The following is an 18,249-nucleotide window of genomic DNA, read 5'->3' as shown; positions in this document are numbered from 1 at the left end:
GTACAGAATTTTGTTCCTGATTTAGTTTATTTCAATAAATTCCCGGGAAGTTAGATTTTAAAATATTTTCCATATTAAAAAGCATGCTGTAAAAAGATGCTATAAAAGAAAAGTATTGTTTATTTATCAATGTGTCAAAGAAAAAAACCAAAAATGAATTGCTTGGCACTATTAATGTTAATGTTTAATTTTTTCAACGATATGATCAGATATGATCAACGGTATGATAGAATATTGTTGTACTAATTCAAAAGCGATAACTGGCAGCATGTTCTGATTAGTTGTTACTTATTTCTCTGTTTTGATACATGTGTCCGCAGCCCTGACTATGATTATCCTTCTTAGTAGAGGTGTAGACTGGTATTTTTCTTTGGTAGCCAGTGGCTACCAACACCAAAAACTTTGGTAGCCACTTCAAATTTTTGGTAGCCAAACATACACCCACACACATATATATACAGAAAAGCACCGTTTATACATTTATCTTTGCAGGGGCGTAGCTAAGGGGGGGGTTTTGGGGACAAACCCCCCCCCCCCCCCGAAAAGTTAGTCTCAAAAAAAAAAGAGAAAAAGAAGAGAGAAGAGAAAGAAAAAAAAAAAGAAGAAAAGGAAAAAATTCCAAGCGATTATACATACATATATATATATATATATATTATATATATATGTATATACATATATATATATATATATATATATATATATATATATATATATATATATATATATATAAGAAGTAACCCCCCCCCCCCCCCCGAAAGTCGGGTCTAGCTACGCCACTGTATCTTTGATACGTTTTTTGAATTGGTCCCTGCAGAATCCAATAAATTTTAATGCATACCTATTGTACGTTTTCCCTCTTATATACTTTTTTCATACCGTCCCTTCAAAAACGTATAAACTCTGCTTCACTGCACATATATTTTATATATCTATGTATTAAAAATCTTAGCACAATAAAAATCAGTACCAGTGAAGATTGGTAAGTATTTTCCTCCTCTCATTGAAGAAATCTGAGAATGATTTGGATTGAAATAGGATGGAGGAACACATTAAGTTAAAAATCTAATATTTGTTTGACCTACTGGTTTCACTTTTCATGGAATCCCCCTAGCCAACATATTTGCAAATTTAAATTTGTAGGACCAAATTTTAAAATTCAAAACCACATAATAAAAACAAACTAGAAAAATATTTGTAGTTTGCGAACAAATGGTTATTTTAAAAGTTTGAATTAGAATTGAACTAATAATAAAGTAGCTATCCACTACTCTAGAAATCTGCCTATCAACATACGACATTTAGTATCGTTTATAGAAATAATACATTTCAAATTCAACAGCAAAAAAAATATGTTTAGATTTAATATTTTATTATAAAATTAAATTGATTAAAATAAAGCCTGTAAAAATAAATATATGAACAGGATTTATTACTTTTTAGTTATTAAAATATAACTTTCAATTATCAAAACTTCTGAAGTATTTAAAAAATGCAAAAAGATTAGCAAAACTGGTGTGCAATGTCGGCACGTTTCCCCGAAAATAATTGCATTTATTATTTATTTTAAAAAAACTTAAAATAAATCTGACAACTTCCGACTGCCAAAAAAATTAAAAATATGTTGGTACAAGATGCAAAAGGAAATCTAAAGCACAAGATGCAATTATCCTCAAAGTGCGATTCCAAAGTTAGCATGGCTCCAAAAATAAATTCTTTTATTAAAATGGAACATGAAACAAGCTAATCTAAGGTAGCACACATCAAAATAACTTTTGCTTATAAAAAAATATGAAGACAATTGTACAAGATGCAAAAAGATTGAAAATTCAACCACGAGGTGCAGCTCCCCGTGAAGTGCGGTTACAAAGGAAGCATGGCTTCAAAAATAAATTCTTTTATAAAAATAGAACATAAAACAACTAATATAAGGTTGCATTCGTCTAAATAACTTTCGTCTGCCAAAAATATTAAGATATGTATAAGATGCAAAAGGATTTAAAACTCAACCACGTGGTTATAGTTATCCGCGAAGTACGATTACAAAGAAAGCACGATTCCAAAAATAAATCAAGTCTTTAAAATAAACATAAAAATAAGCTAATTTAAGGCAGCCTGTGCCAAAATAACTTCCGATTATCAAAAATATTAAAATCTGTACAAGATCCAAAGGGATTGAAAACTCAACAACGAGGTGCAATTCCCCGCAAAGTACGATTACAAAGGAAGCGTGGCTTCAAAAATTAATTCTTTTATTAAAATGGAACATAGACCAAGCTAATCTAAGGTAGTATACGTCAAAATAACTTTCATTTGTCAAAAATATTAAGAAATGAACAAGATGCAAAACTATTGAAAACTCAACCACGAGGTGCAGTTCCCCGCGAAGTACGATTACAAAGGAAGCATGGATCCAAAAATAAATCCATTCATTAAAATCAAACACGAAATAAGCTAATTAAATTTAGCCTGCGCAAAATAACTTCTGATTTTAAAAAATATTTTTAATATTTACAAGGTGTAAAAGGATTGAAATCTAAATCACGAAGTGCAATTTTTCGCACGAAGTACGATTTCAAATTTAATATGGCTCCCTAAATAAAAAGTCATGAAAATTAAACATTAAATAAGCTAATTTAACGCTGCATCTGTCAAAATATTTTCAGATTGAAAAAAATATATTGTATTAAAATATTCGCAAGATGTAAAAGGAACAAGGGAAGCAGATTTTCGCGAAGCAAGTCGTGAAAAGTTTCATGACACTAGTGTAAGTCGGCCACTTTAAAGTAGTTTGGTACTTCTAAAAATTGATTTTTAAATCGATAGCGTATTATACAGCAGAAAAATAATGTATTTGGTGCCATGTTTAGTTTGTCACACACGTTACAGTAATCTTTCCAAAAAAAAAAAAAAACATTTTTTCTATAATAATGAAAAATGAACTGACTTGATGCTGGTTGTCTTCGTTTTGAAGAACTGAAATAAAGTCTTGGAAGATGTATCCAATTTTATTCTCTTTGAGCTACCTCTACTCGTCATTTTCAACCTTTTAAAAAGTCATCAGAATTAGCTACGCCACCGTATTTACGTTCCCCTCCTCAGGCACTGCAGATGCTGCAATGTTGACCTTGATTGGGTTCGGGGATCATGTCTGCTGGACCGCAGGGGGGGGGGGGGGGGGTCAGTTTTCACCCCCTCCCCGAACAATGTTCTAAAAGCCCCGAACGCAGTGTAGGTGTAGCAAACGGGAAGTGGTCAACGAATCAGCGAGGAGAGGGGCAACATTTTAACTTTTCTTGAAGGTCAGTAAGTGACGTCGCGTCTAGACGAGTGACTACCACAGCATGAAAAACTGGATCCGAAAGCACTGTGCAATCGATAACTTCAACTTGGGGGGGGGGGGATTTTTTTCCGCTTTGGTCACCCGGTGGTGATCAGTGCTGAAATCTTTGGTAGCCCTTGAAAATTTTTGGTCGCCAATTGGCGAGTGGCGACCGCTAATCTGCACCTCTACTTCTTAGACGAAATTTATTTTTCAATGGTTGGCCTTATCCTAATTTTAATGGGCAAAATAATGGGAAAACTTATTTATTTTGGAATGTAATATTTCAAAATAATAATAATAATAATAATAATAATAATAATTTACTGGAATTGATTTTTGTAATGTGAATGTTAAGTACCAGTATGAAAGCAATTCAGAAAACTCTACAAATTGAAATTATAGTGCCACTCTTAAGTCGACACCCATTTAATTCAATGGTTTTTTCTTCCCTTTGGCATGTCAAGTTATCAATTTTTCTTTGTAATTATTTTTTCTCTTAAAAATAAAGCAAATTACTTATGTTTGAATAAAATTTTGCTTTCTCCCTCCATATATTTTTAGTCATGCATGGATTTTAAAATTTAGCTGGTATTTTGAAAAATGGTTTTGGGGAAGTTGTTTTTTTCTTCTTTAACTATAACTGTGGAGACTTGTCATTTTTGAGAAATTGATTGCAACTTGTCATTAAACTGATTAAAAAAAAACAAGATGACTCATATTCATCTAAAATTATATTTCTTCGTGGAGTCAAAAGAAAGGTCATAATTGATATTGTGAAAAATTTTTCTAAGTATTTTCAAAATTATTCTATACTTTTGTTTTAAAGGAAAGTGTTCATTGCTTCAATTGATACTTGTTTGCTATACCTGACAAAATACTTTTAAATTTTTTTTTTTGGAATTGGCTTGCTTTTGTGATATTAATCTTTTTTTTTCCTTTTTTTAGGTTATCCACTTTCTTGAAGTTCTTGATTTTTACATTTAAAATTCTTACATTTGCAATAAATGTCGCAGTCATTTAGTATTTTATATGCTTGTGTAGAATTAAAATTTGTGCACTGCTATCAATTTAGAATTGTCAATGTTAAGAGTATATTATTAAGTTTTAAATTTAAGCCAATAAAATTTTATTGGAAATAAAAATTATTGTAAAATGATACAGGTTTTGCTTATTACATGTTCCTTTCTTGAACTTATTTCTAGTTGTGTGTTTTTTATTAGTTTTTATGTATATAAAATTTCCTTAAAATATTGATAAAATTGTAGTGACTGACATTTATATATAATTTTTAATGACTAAATATATGTTTTATTTAATGTTCCAGCTAATAATTAGTGTAAAATCAAAAAGAGTCAGCAATAATTATTTAAATTATGTTAGTAGCTACATGTATTTGTTAAATGTGTTTGTTTTTAGAAACTTGGATCCATTCCAATACTTGATATGAACTGACCAAAGCAATCACTCTTAACTTTTTGAATAAACTAGTATCTTAAGATAAATAAATACCTTTGTGCTGAACAGTAAAGTAAGACAAAACAACGTTAGAAGAAGCACAAATTTGTAAATTACAGCAGACACGTGTTTCGGCGTTACACAGAATGCCTTTTTCAATGCAAAAAATAATGAGCATGTCTTTTCATCCATAAGCTCATTATTTTTTGCATTGAAAAAATTGTTCCGTGTAACGCCGAAACACGTGTCTGTTGTAATTTACAAATTTGTGCTTCTTCTAACGTTGTTTTGTCTTACTTTAAACTAGTATCTTATTTCTAAACACGTTGACATACAATAGCCATTTCTCTAATTTATCAATGAGATCATGAATTGGTAATAAAGTGTTAGGCAATGGGATTATAACCTTGCCATTTTTTTAGTAAACCTTAAATTCTTCATTTAGTTTTTTAATTGTAGTGTCCCATGTTTTGATTTTCATCTCATACATGTGTATGTGCATTAATATTTACAATTACTTGCTTGAACTTGCTAAATCTGTCACAGACATGTTCTGTTGATTATAGTTGAAATGAGGTCTGTTTGAAATATACCTAATTTCAGAGCGTCTGATTTTGCATTTTTGTTAGTGTTCTTAATTTCATTTAGTTTATTCATTAATGTCGTACTTAGTTATTTTCTTTGTACATTTTATATGTTGGTTGATTAATTTTTTCGTTTTCTTTTTTTCAGTACAAACTCGCTTCTTTCATCGCTTTAGTGACATTGATGCTAAAGATCCCAAAAGGCCTTACAAATGTCATTTGTGTCCATATGCTGCTCACACAAGAAGTAATCTAAAAAATCATATAAATGCGCACACAGGTGAACGTCCCTACAAATGTCCAGTTTGTGGTAGAGGCTTTACACAAAAAGGAAACATGCAAAAACATCAGCAACAACATGTTGAAAAATTTCCTTTAGATTGTAATATATGTGGAGATACATGTGACGACAAAGTTTCTATGCAACAGCATTTATCTATGCATTTTAAAAATGACTAGTTCAAGTTTTTATAGCTAAGCCATTAATAATTAGAGGACATGTTGACATGGTTTCAGCGTTGAAAAATGAACAATTTCAGTATTCTATTACAATGTACTACTGAAAATATTTTATTAACCATTTCCAATGAAATATATCTACAACTATTTAGTAGTTGGAGTTAAAATGTTATTAGCTTTTGAAAATTTTTAATTAGGTTTTGAATATTAAACTGGTACCCTGTACATATGTCATCAAAAAGTGCTTTAAACTTATTTTAACTCAAATATTTTTGGGCAACTGAGAATCCATGCAGTTAAAAAAACTTATAAAAAGAAAAATAGTTACTTGTCTTTTAATCTTTACCTTTTAAATGCACAAATTTCTTTTCGTAGTGATCAAGAATAATGTTTTGAACATTTCTAATTTAATTTCAGTTTTTACTCTCTCTATGTGTATGCTTGTTTGTGTAGTGGTAACACTCCTCTGAAGGGCACTCCAGCAGAATAAAGTATTTCGCTATAAAAAAGCGTTGTTTACACTGGCGTGTTTCTAAACTTTTATTTTAAAACTTCGGCCTGTAGTGCAAATATAGTAATTTATTTTTTGTTCAAAATCTGTTACTTCAATTTTTCCTTTTGATGAAAGTGTGATACAGACACTTTGTAGTCCTTCTGAAACCAATTAAAATAGTAAACACTTTTCTGTTAACCCATACTGTGTATTTGCTTTTAAAAATATTTTTCTTAAATGGCATCTCAAATCATTGTAATTTATTGGGGATCTGGAACTGAATAATTACAAGGCAAGTAGCTAAATTAAAAAAAAAAATTAAAAAAAACCCCGACTGAGTTGCAAATGTAGGATCAAAAGGAAAAATGGAAATTCTTTAAAAGCCTGATACTATTAAAAATCAATTACAAGTATTTTATTTGTTGACAAAGACCAACTGGCAACAGATAAACACTTTAAATAATTAGTTTTCTTTCCTTGTCTGCCAACAATGAAGTCAGTTACCAACCGCGTGAATAAAAGGCTTAGCCGTATTTAAAATCGACTTGAAAAACGTTATAATTCAAATCTCTGCATAATATAAATCGAAGTCTCCAAAAAGTGTCTGTTTGTTTGAACAAGCAAAACTGGAAAACTTCCTGGCCGATTTCGCTGAAATATTCACAGTATCTTTCTTTTAGCACCGAAAAGGTTTGCAGACTGGTTCGGGAAAAAAATCGATGACTAGTTCATTTTTTATTCCAATTTTCACATAAATTCCCAAATATGGGGGTGAAAAATTACTTGCATATATTAATATTACATATCATTGGAAAGGGTAGAATTTTCCGTGTTCTACGCAAATTGGTTCAATGCTCGAACTTAATTATGGTGGGAGTTATTTGCGTTTTTAGCTCGAATTTTTTTTAGGCTTAGCTGAAATTTAGGCACTACTTTCTTCATTAAATCTATCAATAAAAAGTGAAGGAATTGTCCCAAAGTTTTTTTTTTTTTTTTTTTTTTGACACCATTGGAAAAAGTGATAGTTTTTATTTCATATCCTTTTCGACATATGGTTAAAAAAATAAGCTTCTAGCTCTAAAGGAAAAAAAGTTACAAGCCTTTTTAAATCAAGTTCAAAAAATCTCATTTCCATTCAAATTGTTAACCATTTTCTTTCGCATTTTAATTCCTTAAACTTATTTTATTTTGTGTTTCCATGGTTACGCTTTTTGAATCCATCTTTCTTGATTTAATTTCTTGAAAGTATTTTAATATCTGTTGTCATTGTTTGAGAGGGGAATTTTGCATGATGTTTTTTTAAATTTATTTATTTAACCCTGATTGTTGAATATACGTCACGTGATACAATTTTTATTTTCAAGGTGGACTGGGCAATGCAGCTGGTTCTATATAACATGGAAGTCCCAAACATATTCTATCAGACGTAGAAAATTACTCTTGATTTTAGTGTTAAATTTTTAAGTTTTTAAAAATGTTTTCGCTGCAAAAATCACAAAAAAAACATTTAGAGGTTTTTGATTAATATCTTCTTTAATTAAAGATGAAAGACGCAACCTAGCAAAGAACAATCTCAATCAACTCTCCTTTCGAACATTTTTTTAAAAATCAATCCACCTGTTTAGGCACTAAAGTGCCACACACATGTCAAACTTATAACTCCCTTCCTTTGTGTGTTGGGGGTTAAAAAATGAAGGAAGAAGATTTTAGAAAAAAATAATCATTTTGCTGTAAAGCCTAAAAAATATTGCTTGCATGATGAAAAATAAAATTGAGTGATGTTCAAATTAGTTTTACTTTATGTATTTACTTTTCCAATTGGCATCAAACTTTGACTTCCTGTTCTTTCATTTTTTAGTTTCTTTCTCTTGAAATAATATCAATAGCCAGGGTTCTATCAATGATATTTATTTATTAAATAGTATCTTCATCCCTTAATGAAGCTATTCATTCGAGAGGTTTAGAGGTTTTTAAAGACACATGGCCCAATTGGAGTTTTACCATAAACATATTTATAAATACGTAAATACAACACTTAGGAACAGATTTAATCATCCTAAATTCTTAAGAAATCATCATTTATTAATTTTGATTCCCCAAAGAATAATTTATTATAAGTAGGGATTAAAATTTTATTATTTTTTCTAAGGCAGGTTTTCTAGATTTTTCAAGAAATATCCATAAAATTTTGTTACCATCATGATAATTAATTTAAAATATATAGATAAGTGAATGTTTTTGAAAGAACGCTATGTATACTACTTGATTTGTGTTCCATTCATGAATCTTATATGCAAATATGTATCAATGCATATAAAATACAAGTGAGCCCCCCCCTCCCCCCAAAAAAATATTTGCATAGATGAATTTTATGTATTTCATTTCAATTCTTAGAAAATGTTCTGTCTTTGTTTTTTTATTTGTTATGTATTTTATTATCATTATTTATTTTATTTCTTATAATGCATTTCACTATTTAAAATTTTGTTTTCTCCTTTTGAATTAAATTTTGTTTGTGCTAATTCATTGTTTTATTTCAGATTGTTTATTTTGTTCCCTTCACTGTTTTAAATCAATTCACTGTTTTGTTATCTCTTCTAAAATGTGGAGCATTTGTTACTTTTCACATAAAAAACTACTAAATACTTATGTTATACATGCTCTTTACTCACATTAGAAACTAAATTGGTAAATACTTTAGACAAGCACAAATTTGCAAATTATTCGTTCATATAATTCAGGTTTACAAAGAATCCTGTTTCAGTGCAACAATGTGATTTTAAGGATGAAAAAACATCCAACAAAAGCAAAAATCGCAAATTAGTACTTACACGTCAAGCCAAATTGGTAAAGCACCAGACTTATTGCTGAAGAGTTGCAGATTCTATGCTGGCCGGATGAAGCGCTTCATGTTTGCTGATGGTGACTGGTGCATGATAAATTTGTTGTGGTCACAAATTTCTCTAACCTCCCATTCAACATCAATACCTTTGAGGATGCTGGATCAGAGGTTGCTCAGTTCCTGTTCTGGATTTAAAAAACAAACAAACAAAACAGTTGTCTTCAGAGCGGTGTCCAACCGATTACATCATGTTTAATAGTAGGTACAGGGGACCCTGCAGTAGTCTGTTGAACATGTTCTCATAGAATAAGAAAACATCTTCTGCATTGAAACAAGTTCTTTGATACTCCAAATAACTTGTGTGCAAGAAATTGCAATTTTCGTGCTTTATGAAAATTGTTTGTATTAATTCACTTTCAACATAAAGGCAGTTTTGTTTCCTACATTTTATATCATTCAAAATTCATTCAGCAAGTATTTGACCTCTGCTTTAATGCATAGTCACTTTGGGAATTAAAAATCGCTACTTGCTCCCCCCTCTAGCAGAGAGATGCACCATTAAAAAAATTATTATTAGTAATTTGGAAGGACAGTTAAATCTGTAAAAAGGATTTTTTAAGAATGCTTTTTTTCATATTTTTTATTTGGCATCATAGTATATTTCTGAATTTGGGTATTTTAATTTTTGTTTCATGTATTAAAAGAAGCCAGAAAAATGTTTTATGCAATATGTATTATCTGAAGTTAATATGAATTTCTAAATGTAAGCAAATAACCTATTACATAGTCTACAATAAGTTAGTAAGGATAAAGGCATAGTTACAACAAATACCATACGGCTGTAATAAGCTATTGTAACAAGCTGATGGGTATTTGCTTACTAAATTGTTATGTATTTAATATTGTGTAAAAACTACCTTTTATTTCTCAGATATTGTTGTTAAATGTACTCTTGACTAAGAAAGTTTTCTTTCTATGGACATTATTTGAACTAAGTGTTGATTTTGATTTCAGATAGCCTTTTTACTTATGTATTATTATTTTTATATTGACATTTTTGAAACATTCTGGGAACTATTAAGACTTCATGTAATGATTTTCTTGGCTTAGAAATATGAATTTTAAATTTAAAAACCACTGCCCCCTTCTCCCCCAACTATATATTCTCCTGTTAACTATGATACCAAATAAACATTTTCTGATTACCCGGATAAAATTTTTGCATATCCTATTTATTGCTTATTATAGGCTTTAAATCATTATTAAATGTTTAAATTTTAAAGCAGTGTATTTTAGGACATTATTTGGCATTTTATTTCCATGCATATCAATTTTCTAGTGCAATCAACTTTTTTTTTTAGATTTGATCATTTAAAGTTGTTCTCTTGTTTTTTTTTTTTTTTTTTTTTTTTTTTTTAAATATCACAAAAATTAAAATGCTTGTGACATAATTACTGCTGTTTCTTGTGTAAAATGAGCCACTGAATCCAGATATGACCTCGTGTTTTTCCCCCATCACGTCCCACTTTCTGGAAATACACCCTCCCTTTTTCTTTTTTCAGTTTTTGAGTTTCATAGTCATTATTTTTATTTGGAGCGATAGGTAGCATTATATTAGCCATTAAAACTCTTCTGAGGGACTAGAGAGATGCTAAGTTCAAAAGCATGAATATTTAGAGCAAGTTGGGAGACTCATGGGGGGGGGGGGGTATTCCCAACTAAAATATCATTAAAATCAACAAAACTGATCTTTTTTTTCTATGGGTTTGTTTTACGACTTTTTCACTTATTTTTAGGCATAAAATCAGAGTATAGGAATCTAGTTTTATGCAAAAAATAATAATAATGATAAGTGACAAAACTAGAACAATCACCTAGGTAAAAACATAGGTTTTGGTGATTTTTAAAACATTTTAAAGGGGGAACACGTCCATGACCTCCCAACCTGCTGCAAATGTTTGTGCTTTTGAACTTTGCACCTCAGAATAGTGTTAATGGCTAATGAAATGCTCCCTTCCCCTCCAAATAAAAATAATGGCTATGAAATTGTCAAAAAAAAAAAAAACTAGAGGGTGGCACTGTTTCTAAAAAGTGGGATGTGACGGGGAAGACATGTTCATATTCAGGGGTTTAGTTTGCGTATGATTCAGCAAGAATTATGTCAGAAGCATTTTAAAGGTTTTTTTTTTTTTTTTTTTTTGCTGCGCATCGTTGATTTTTTTTTTTTTTTTTTCTAAAACTCTTTAAAAAATCTTCACTGACATTTTAAACTAATATGTGTGTTGGGAAACAAATTGTTCTACAAGTAATGTTCAGTATGCATAGTGAATAATGAGCTTTGTGCCTTTTTAAAATTGGAAAATGTTCTTTTGTTCTGTTCTAATGCAAAAGCTGTGGAAAATAAAAATGCTGTAATCAAAATATTTTAGATTTATGTAGACTTTTTAGTGCATTTTAAGTTCTATATTTTGTTCAAATTTTACTGTCTAAATACTTGTGATGATTGAAATTAATTATTATGCAATATGTACATATATTTATACATGACTTATGTATAAAATGAGTTTAAAAGTTTCTTAATGACTATTAGAATTGCTTTTCATGTTTGAAGAACTTATCCGTAAACCTTGATTTATAATCTAAAATATTTCATTCATATCTGTTTTAATTTCCACTGTCTTTCTTGTAGTTGTTTATGCAGGCAAAAGCTATCTGGGTGATCCTGTTATTTTTTAACCATTTTCAGTTAGTTGAACTAAACTGACTCCTTCCCATTTTAAACAATTACTATTTTCTCTCTCTCTCTCTTTTTTAATGCATCTTTCTATTGTGTTTTCTCTTTTATGCATAAAAATTTAATAAATTTGCCTTAAAAATCTAAGTAAGATATAATTAAAGTAATTTAAAGCTTTTATGTTCAGTTTATGATTTTCAATTGTTATCATATCTGAGTCATTTTAGATAGTATTGAGGAATTCATTATTGAAAATAAGTCAATACTTTTCATTCAAAAGCTATGCAGAAAATCTTATGATTCTTGTGAAATGTGAAATATGTCAAAATGATCCAAATTGAATCCCTAGCTCAATCTGTTGCGAAAATATTTAAGATCCTGTTTTTGTGTAAAACTATGTTAAAACATAATTTTAAATTTATTTCAAATATTAGGTGGGGAAAAAAAACAAAGCTGAAATTTTTTGCATTTGGGAGATTTTATCATAACGTGTGTGACATTTTTACCCTATTTTTTCTTTTTAAAGTTCTATTAGCTCAGCTTAAAAAAATTAAGCCTCAGTTAATATTATCTTATTTTACATTCTTTTATAAAACAATTACATGCACAATATAATTGTTTTCAGTTTTTTGTAATTAATTATTAATTTTATATATTTTGTAACGTGTATGACAACTGAAAACTAAAATTGTCATTTATGTTACAAGTTTTATAAAACTGATTATAAAAACTGAGAATAATTATATTCTGCATGTTATTGTTTTATACAAAAGAATATGAAATAAGACAATATTAACCAAAGCATGATTTTTTGATACTGAGCTAATGAAAAAGAACTTTGAAACAAAGCAATAGTGTAAAAATGTCACACCCGTTATGGTATAATTGCCCATTTCATATCTTATTCACAAGGATTTACACACACTACCAAAAGTTAAGCATGGAGAAGTAAAATGCAAAAAAAAATGATAGGTACTGCTTCGATTGACACGAAATTTGACAGGAAAGTAGTAAATTTGTTTATGCAATGAGCAAAACAAAAAAAATATATACAGATGAAAGCAATAGTAAATTTTCATAAATTAAAAGATACGTCATAATAGGGTCATTTACAAAATATTGTTTATACTTAAAAAACGTCTAAGTTTTTTATAATTTTTGCCACTGTGTATTTGTTGAAAATTCTTTTTCCATAATAGACAGCAGGGTGGCGACAGATCAGGGAAAAGTCAGGGAACTTTATTAATCAGGGAAATATCAGGGAATTTTGAAAAAATAACAAAAAATCAGGGAAAATTGATTTTATGAGGAAAAAAATTCTTTTTTTGCTTTACAAAATTAAGTACTCTAATTCCCTACGCATTTTCCGCTAATTATCTGTTCAAGAAGAAAGTAAAACTAATGAGGTGCGATTATACACTGCCGTAAACTTGTGCATCATTTTTCCTCAACATCAAAGTATTGAATCTTACTTATTAACCACAGTATGAACTTCCTAAGATTGCTTCTGTGTCTGTTAGGTATGTTTATTTTACCTAACTTGAAATTTCCTTTTACGCTTTCAATGCTGTGTAAAATAAACAACCATACAGGCAAAGAGGAAGCCTTCATTAATGCTCCTTTGCCTTTATTTCATTGTCTCGAAGTAATTAGCGTATTGCAATCACGATTTCAAGAAGAAATCTTCGGTTTTTGAATTAATACTATAAAAGCTTAAAAGTTATTACTTCTTCGCATTTTTAATTAAATTGCTAAAATTAAACTTTCAATTAAAAAAAACTTTGTTTTTTGCTGTTATACTATTTGTTGTCACCGCAGATTATAAAGGTTTTCTTTTCTTCAGACTTAAGTGATTCTTTAATTTTATAACCAAGTTGTATTCTTCTTTTATATATTTTGAAATTAACGGGTTTTTTTTTTCTTCTTGCAGTTCAAAGTTGTTTGTTACAAAAGCAATCTTAAGATTTTTTTTTTTCATTATATACCGAAATCATTTGAAATAGAGTTAACTTGTGTACTTAAGTAAATATCTTTATTTTTTTATTGTTAAAATGCTGTATTCATTCATTAAAACCTATGTTTTTGATTAGAGAAAAGCTCCCTATGAATGAATGTCAAATGGTTTCATCTGTTTTGCATAAATATGTCAATTAGTTACATAAGAATAACTACATTACTTCTATTCTTTCACTATTACTTGTTATTCTTGCAACAATTATTATACTGTTTGAAAACTTAGTTCAAAATAATTTCAATTACTTTTTAGTAATATCATAAATACACATATGTTTTTAAGAGTAATTTTAATAGTTTCTTAAAATTCTTATGCTAAGTAGTTTCTGGAAGTAAAGTTTTTTTTTTTTTTTTTTTTTTAAATTTTCTATAATCTTTCCATGTAGAAAAAACTTGTGTACTGTTTAGTAGGTTTTTTTTCCCCAAAAAAAATTGACTTGATATGTTTTTTTTATAACCCTTTTATTGAAAAAGTAGCATATTTTTAAAATATATCTTTAGTTCAACAACTTAAAACATTTAAAATGCTGCATTTTATACGAACATACAGTGGATTTAAGGTAGAGCAAAGAAAGAAAACCATTATCATTGGTAACGTAAATCAGGGAAATTTGGTGTACTTAATCAGGGAAATCAGGGAATTTTTTTTCACAGTTCCTGTCGCCACCCTGGACAGGATCAGCAATTTCGCACACACAAAAAGAAAAAAAGCATAGAAAGAAATTAGAAATAAAATAATAAAAAAGTTGAAAATTACTGATCTGCAGAAAAATCTCATGCCTGTAATTAATCATTTCAAATGTTTAGTTTATGCATGATATGTAAGTTATTCTTTTTATGATCAACTTTTTAAATAATGGTTTTCATGTTAACAGCTATGAAAAGAGAAAATGAAATTCGTCCAATTTTTGTATTTACCAATCACTGTCATGATTGCATATGCATAGATTCTCAAATCGTGCAAGACTAAGTAGTTTTAAAATACCATACATCATTTTATATATTTTACTTTTTAGAAAATATTTCCTTTGATTTTTATGTATATGTAAAAAAAATAATGCAATTGAACTACCTCATTTATTAGTTGTATTAATATTTCAGTGTTATTATTTTTTACAATGAATTTCTTGTTATGTACTATTTATTTCTTTTAAGTTTGGAAGTTTTTTTTATGTGTTTCAAAATGTAGTGATGATTAGTGCCTCTTGCTAGCCTCAGAAAGTACAAATGTTTTTCAGTTCAGGAATTTTTCTTGTAGATTTACATATTTGCTTGATAATATGTGGGCCTTAAAAATATGATAGTACAAATAAAATTGTGAAATAAATTGCAAAGTATTAAAATTTGTGTTCCTAATTTTTCTATTATACTGTAAATGTTTGGTCAAATAAATTGCGATTTAGTTTATAGTGTAGTATTGTTGCTCAATTCTTTATGCATATATGAATATATTTTTTGTAACAGCGTATAGCTCAACCATCAGGCAACCCTACTCAAATGAATATCAACACATGTTATTCAGGGCTTTACACTAGGGAAATATCTAAGATAGAATTTTTCTCCATGATAAAAGTATTGCATGGTGCTTAGGTGACAACTGCCTGCAAATGGATTTTGTAGAGTGAGATTTTAGGAAAAAGCTGTGGAAATCTTGCAATACCACATTCTAATGCAGACCCATATTTAATAGTGGTATTTAACTATATGGGGAAGACTGAATTTATTTATATTTATTGTTTGATTAACATAATAAAATAATGATAGAAAACTAATGCGTATCAAAAATCTTCATTTAAATATTTATATTTTATACACAATTCAATTAAGCTCCCTTTGAATCTTGATACATCCTTTTAAATTTATTTTTCTGAAGCATACATTGCATTATAATTGTGGGAGCTAGATAAAATGTTAAACTCCCTACAACAATTTGCTACAACACCATGATAAATAAATATGTCAGCTTCATTTGTAGCAGAAGCTATTGCTTCACTGTCAACAAAATTAAGACATAATTGGATAATATTTAAAAACATTGTTTTTCAATACCATGCAACTGAACAATGAACAATTCATACGAAAACACAGGATAAACTTGCTGAAATTTTGTTGGAAGGAAAATATGAAATTTTACTGAAATTATAAACAAGGTAAAATTAATAAGTTATTTTAGCAAAGAGACTAGCTTTCAAAAGTTGAATATATAAATTTGTTTTAAAAAAAATGAAACTTTCTTTTGAGAATGGTGTTCAGATATGCTCATCTCTATTATATGTCTAATAATCTCCTTTGTAAGAGACTTAGAAATTTTATTTAGGAAGACAGTCTTCTTTTTTTGTATCTCCTCATTTCCAGACTCTATTGAATCTTAAATTATTCCACTTCTGACATTTATTAGAAGATACGACTGTAGTATTAATCATTCTTCAAGCACTGATGGTTTTAAAAACAAAAATGACTGAAATTTGTTTGAAATAAAAGGTAAAAAAACAATCTAAAATAGAAGAAACTTATTTTTCAAACACAAAAAAGCTAGCATTGAAATTTCTTATTCCATCTACAGAAAATTTTTATTCCATAGATTGATATTTTTATCAATAAAATTACTTTATTAAGCCGAGACTGCATGTGCATAGATGTGTGTGTGTAATATTTTTGTTGTAACTGTTCAGGGACCCACTTGCTGGAGCATTTAAAATTACTAAGTTGAGAAATCAGCAGGTGCTGGGGTCTCTGGGATGTCATGCTATGTCTTTGTACTAATGTTAAAAATAGCTTTAAAATTTTAATCTGTTTCCCTTTCATATTTTAGGTACTCGAGTATCACCTCAGGTTTATGTCATAAAGCACAACAATTTTTCAAGTCACTTCAAAGGCTACGCTTGTAGTGATTGCAAATATATTGCTGCTTCAAGAAGTGTTTTACGAATACACATGCTTACTCATACTGGTGAACGACCACACAAATGCAATATGTGTGGGAAAACTTTCAGACAGAGTGGAACTATGTATAGGCATCAAGAATTCCACTGCAGACAGCGACTAGACACTTTTTTGAAACATAAACACAATTAGTATGATTTTCAAAGATGCTATATCTAAAATTTATAAAAATCAAAACAAGTTTGATTTATGTAAAAGTGTTTGTAATTCATATTCAGATAATAAAAATTTCATCGTCTTTCACTTTATTCATGTATGCTTTATGAAAGAGAACAACTCTTACATGTTTCAAGCTAATTTTAATTGATGTAAAGCATCTAAAAAGTAGTAAATTAGTAATAAAATCAAAGTTTAAAACAAATTGGAATTTAGTGCAGAAGATGGTTTTACTAACAGCAACTATTCATCGAGATTGAACAAGTACAGGTAGTTATCAAAATAATGGAAACACCTGTGAATAAAAGTGTTTGTCTTTTTTATAAGTAGCAATGTACATATTCAAGTAGTATATGGTGGTGGCTCAATTGAAGTTCTGGACGTCTTGAATTTTTTTCAAGCACGTGAAATGTCGGACCTCTTAAATTTTAAGAGGCCAAATAGTTGGAGCACGTCTAGATGGAGCAAGTGTAACAAACATCTCCACTTTTTGACGTTTCTAGAGGTACACTATCTAAAGTCATAACAGCATACGCACAGCATGCTAAGACAAGCTCGGCAAAGCAAAATAGTAGATGGGAAAAAGCTCAGTGAAAGAAACGGACGGATATTGAAGCGGATTGTAATGTATAAAAAACGAACAATAGCAGCAAAAGTGGCCACAGTACTCAATCACCATCTGGGTTCACCAGTGTGAGCAGGGCCCGACTAACTAAAAGTGAGGCCCAAGGCCCACAATAATTTGGAGGCCCCTGAAGGCTATTATTTTTAAAATGTGTGTATTTTTTGTATAGTTGTAATGCTATGCATAATTCTTTAAGTAATTCGGGGCCCCTTAGGAAGAGGGGGCCCCAGGCCCAGGCCTAGTAGGCCTGTGCGGTAATCAGGCCCTGAGTGTGAGTGGTTACAGTCAGAAGGCACCTTTATTAACAGAACATTCACCGCAGAGTAGCAATTTGCAACACCAGACTTGTCTCGGCGTTTCCATTATTTTGATAACTACCTGTATATCTTATCACTAAGTTAAAAAACTAGTGCAGCATGATTATATTTTGATAGAATGTTGCCTTCAATGACGGGAAAAATTAATGCAAGTAGCTTAAAAGTGCTTATTTGCCAACATTCATTTGAAATTGTAGAGAAAATAGTTTCTGACTCATGAAGCCTTAACATCAAGCAAACTACAGTAGAACCTTGATTAACCAAGGTTTCTGTTAACCAAGCCGATAACAAAGACTTTTTTTT

General features: G+C 29.5%; 1 protein-coding gene across 1 annotated transcript; it reads left to right on the top strand.

The window, feature by feature from the left end:
- Positions 1-211: 211 nt before the first annotated feature.
- LOC129224907 (zinc finger protein ZFP2-like) lies at positions 212-16,980 on the top strand. The gene is made up of 3 exons (XM_054859453.1): positions 212-221; positions 5,513-5,746; positions 16,718-16,980. The coding sequence occupies exons 1-3, from the start codon at positions 212-214 to the stop codon at positions 16,978-16,980; spliced, it is 507 nt and encodes a 168-aa protein (XP_054715428.1).
- Positions 16,981-18,249: the final 1,269 nt, after the last annotated feature.

Source organism: Uloborus diversus, chromosome 6, assembly GCF_026930045.1.
Source record: "Uloborus diversus isolate 005 chromosome 6, Udiv.v.3.1, whole genome shotgun sequence".
Taxonomy (NCBI): Eukaryota; Metazoa; Arthropoda; class Arachnida; order Araneae; family Uloboridae; genus Uloborus; species Uloborus diversus.
Note: the sequence above shows the minus strand (reverse complement) of the source record. Positions and strands in the feature narration are given on the sequence as shown.